Here is a 4,646-nt window from a genome sequence, read left to right on the forward strand (position 1 = left end):
CTTAATTTTCTACATGCCAGATAGGCTAGAAAAGAAGCGAGCAAATCACCTGTTCTCTATTCCAAAGGACATGTTGGCTGCTTGCTACACAGAGGAGGGAATATTCTGTTTTGTCACTGAGGCCAGTACCCAGAGCGGCGGGGTTGGGGTGGGGGGTGGTCATTGACATGAAATGTAGGTGAGGCCAAAGTTAGTAGTAAAATACCTTTGCTCTTCCTCGGTTTTAGGGCCATTATATAACCCACCTATTCCCATTAGACCAGCTTAGTGTAAGGGGACCTTTGTCATGCATGTCTATTTTAGTAGCTGGGATTAAGTATTAGGGTCCTTTTTTTCTACAGACTGCTCTTCTTATGGAATGCATATTCTCCGGTAGTCTGATTTAGGAGCAGACCAGGTAAATCCACCCTAATGAGCCAGGAAATCAAGCCCTAGAGTTACTGTAATAAAATAATCTTACACAATGAATAAATGTGATAAGAAAAATCGTAGTCAGTTTGTTGAAAATTGGTGAACAGAAAGAGAAGAAAGATTAGCAAAGTATTAAGGGTGCATTATTTGTCCACTTGTAAGAATGACAAGTAACAAACCAGCATGACTTTTGGAAAATCCAATTGAAACTATTCTTTCTTTTTTTCACAGGCTAAGAATCTTTTGTTTTGAGCTGCTATAAACCATCTTCTGAAGAAATTGTCTGGCTTCAGGCATTCACTAAAAGGATTAAAAATGCCTCTCCCTTGTTTTTGGGCAAGATTCCAATGGCTTTACTGCCACTGAATGGTACATTATGCAGTGAGTAGTCTCACTGACACCTGTAAGGTATTTTTCAACCTAAAAATTGGACCCTGATTTCAGGCAATTCAGAGTGTATTGTAGATCTTAAGCTCTCCAAGGTGTGTGCCTTGGATGTGTGCATAGACCAGCTTATGCTCAAGTCCTAAGAGTTTTTGGTGGGCTTGTATGACATGGGGTCTTGAAATCACAAATCAATATAATGAAAACCATCTTCCCAACTAGTACTATTGCAGTGATAATTAAAGAAATTAAGGAAGGAAACTGGGATCTTCATGTCCTTTTTGTGGAACTCAGGTATCTAACAGCCATGATCCTTTGAAAAGCCCAGCCTCTGTGGACATGGAAACTAGTTGCCCCTGAGATATGCTTGAGCCACACTTCTAATGGATTTACTTCTAATGCTTATCCCTCTGCTGTCAGCAATTTTTCTTTTCATGAGCCATTCCTTATGTCTAACCCTACAATTTTTTTTATGCTTTAATATTAAGAAGTATCCATTCAGCCAGAAGAGGGAGCCAGCAGCAGAACTATACTTATGTGCAAGCCAGGAAGGACTTAAATCAGGGCTATGACTGCTTGTGACTAATAAGACATTGCAAAGAGAAGGAAGTTTGTAGCAAAAGGAAAGACACACCATATTAAAACTTTAAAGGAAAATGAATGCAGCAAAGAATGATCTCCTCTGACCCAAAATAGATTACTGCATGAACATGAACTTGTCTTCTTCAGAAAGAGGTGCAATTGCTCAGTGTTTAATCTGAGTCAATGAAAATAATCAGTGAAGCTCCACCTCTCAGGGACCCTGCCATCAATGTTTTGTTCTCATGCCAAATTCCTGGACTATAAAAATTTGCCCATAAGCCAAAGCAAAAACATTCTCCTGTAAGTATTTTCAAGTTGCTAGTTTGCACTGAGATGGGAATAAATAACAGAAGAGCACTATGGATCTTCTTCCTAGTCTGGAGTTGTTGTGAAGCCAAAACACCACTGAAGATAGGTAAGAAAGATCTAACTCTCATGTTGTTCACTTAGATATTTATGCCCATTAAGTGATTCATATAAATTCCAATAAAAAAACAGAATTTGTTAGATGATGATAAATACAAGTCTTATATACAGTTTAGTACCATGTACAGTCCCTATACATTGATCACATTTAAGTTATTCATTGTTTTCTTTGTACTAAAAAGCAATGTATCAACTATTTGTCTCCTTCATGATCAGTTGTTTAAATAACAGATTCTCTGGGCATCTTTTTTAATATATAAAAAATAGCAACATCCTCTTTAAATGTCTAATTATACACACAAACACACTGTATATGGGATAGTTGTTAGCTTGATGCCTTGCTCGAGTTTCTTGCCCAACATGGTATGTTATACCATTTGTTTATTCCTGTTCTGTTATATTCTCATTTCTGGTTCTCAGTGTCTCATGGCTTTCTGAGTACATTTAATACATAAACAATTGATATGATGGTTGTTGTATTACTAGCAAGGAACCCCGTCTCCCATTGCCTCAGGAGTAGAACTTTCTTATTTTCCCTTGCCTGATATGTGGAAAAGTACTAATTTACTCTACTCCATTCAAGTGTTACAAATAGCCATTACAAATTGTAACCAGAAAAACAACTGTAAAGAGTCATTGGCACCTTACTTCATTTTATAGATGTATCTTATGCATAATGAAATTTTCGACCCATGCTTGCTGATTCCTAGTTATAAATATTTCCTAACTTTTCAGAGTTCACTATGTAAGTTAATGGTTGCTTTTGATTTGAACGGTGATGCATATTGTTAGTCTGGTATTCCTACAAGAACCAGATTAAAAAAATCAAGGAAACTGCTCATTTTCTGCTGCTATTTTTCCAGCTGGGGCAATGAGAGATACTAAAATCATATTGCAGGAAAAACACATTCTTGAATCTAAGGTGTAATTTCCATTGAAGGAGTTTTTTGACTAGCTTTAGTTCAGCAGTATGAAAGCTACCAAGTTGTTGTTTTTTTTCTGAGATGTTAGTCCATTTGTCCTCTAAGGCCATTTTGAAATGTGGCAGGAGTACAGACAAATCAAAACTCAGATGATTTACTCCTGAGACAGGCAGAGAAAGGGAGAAGCCAGAGGGTTTTCTGAGCAATACAAATTGGCTGGATTGGGGCCAAGCCTCAGGTCCAAAGTGTTTTAGGTTGGATTGAGTTGTGCAGAAAATTGAGGGTCCACCTAACTTACAGCAAAAGGTCTTTATTGGTATTTCCATCAAGGAGGATAACATACTGACTAAGCTAGGACTAAACATAAATAAACTATAAAAAAAATTGAAAAAATTGTAATTACAGCTGGCATTTTTAAATTTCTGGTGGAGGCGGCCATCTTGCTGCATAGCCACATCACTAGTGATATTTGCTGAACAGGGGTCCAGTCAAAGTGACTAGTTTCTAACAGCAAACATGTAATGATATTTAAAGGGAATCATTTTAAAGGGGAAAAGGACACAAAGGCACTCAGCTCCCAGTATAATCCAGTATGAGTTGGATGTTATTACTGTTTGGGAAATTCTCCCAACATATTTTTAAAGAACCACACCAATGGGAGAGGCTTGTGTGGAAATAAGAGCTTGTGCACACTTGAACCTCTCCACTTTCTCTTTCTACAGTTCAGCTTCCTGCAGTCAACAAGAGTGAATGTGCTACCTGGGGCAATTTCCACTTTCAGACATTTGACCAGGTTAAATTCAGTTTTCCTGGAACCTGCTATTATGTTTTTGCCTCACACTGCAATGATGGCTACCAGGATTTCAACATCCAGATCAAGCGCAGTAAAGGGCAAGGATCCTCTGTCTTCTTCACAGCCAACATTGATGGCGTGTTTCTGGAGGTGAAAGGCTCAGGCATCATAGTGAATGGAAAGGAGTGAGTACACATGTACCGCTGACGTATTTTCTCTTCTACATGCCTTCTTCTATGTGGTCATAGATCACTGTTCTCACTGTAACTGGTATATGGTTTTGGAGAGTGAGAAAAAGTGAGGTAATACAAAAAAAAAAAGTAAGACATTCATGATACTTCAAACTCTATAGTGCTACTGTATACCAAGAGGGAAGTTCTTCTTTTACCCAGTTGACTGATCTGGCAACGAGAGCTTTAAGAAAGTCATAAGCTTTAAGACCCTTTGGAGTACTGAACATCATTGGCATTTAGGCAAAATTCAAATAAGTTTCTTAAGGGCCTACACTTAGGTTTGCAGTGCCTAAGTATTAGGCTCTGTGCTCAGGCAGTTCATTCAGTGTGACCAGATTAGGAGTCTAGCATCTCTATGCAATTAATGCAGAGGGTTTGGAGACACCTAAGCACTCTACAAAGAGAAGGGCAATTCAAAAAGCTGAAAGACCTCTAGACAAAGTTATAAACACCAAATGCAGGATGTCTGGTTTCCTACCTCTCCTAGGCTGGGTATAGACATTTAGGGAGGCTAGGAGAAGGTTATACTGAGTTAAAATAGCCAATCAATCTAAAGTAAGTCAGGCTGAGGGGGGCTAGTGGGGGGAGACTGAGGTGTTTGCAAGGGAATTGGGAGGTAGGCATGGTCCATGGGGGGAGCTGGGGGGACAAGCAGGTTCTGTAGGAAGAATTAGAGGGGCTAGTGAGGTCCACAAGAGGGATTGGGAGGATCAGGGGGCAAGTGGGATCTGTGGGTGGGATCAGAGGGATTTGGAGAGCAGATTGCATTCATGGGAAGGAATAGGGGGCTATTGGGGTCTGCATGAGGGATCAGGGGGGCCAAGCAAAGCATGATCCATGGGGGGATTGGGAGGATTGGTGGGGGGGCAGATTGGGAGGATTGTGAGGGCGGGG

The 4,646-nt window shown here is 39.7% G+C and overlaps 1 protein-coding gene across 1 annotated transcript in view; it reads left to right on the forward strand.

Moving 5' to 3' along the window:
* The first annotated feature begins 1,457 nt into the window (after positions 1-1,457).
* The window catches only part of LOC109320743 (mucin-5B-like), an 86,696-nt gene continuing 83,507 nt past the window's right edge, over positions 1,458-4,646 (forward strand). The window contains exons 1-2 of the mRNA XM_019551001.1: positions 1,458-1,792; positions 3,449-3,704. Of these exons, the coding sequence (XP_019406546.1) occupies positions 1,711-1,792; positions 3,449-3,704 (338 nt within the window). The 5' untranslated portion in view covers positions 1,458-1,710. The remainder of the gene's footprint in view (positions 1,793-3,448; positions 3,705-4,646) is intronic.

This window comes from Crocodylus porosus, unplaced genomic scaffold, assembly GCF_001723895.1.
Source record: "Crocodylus porosus isolate Cpor-Errol unplaced genomic scaffold, CroPor_comp1, whole genome shotgun sequence".
In the NCBI taxonomy this organism is placed as follows: Eukaryota; Metazoa; Chordata; order Crocodylia; family Crocodylidae; genus Crocodylus; species Crocodylus porosus.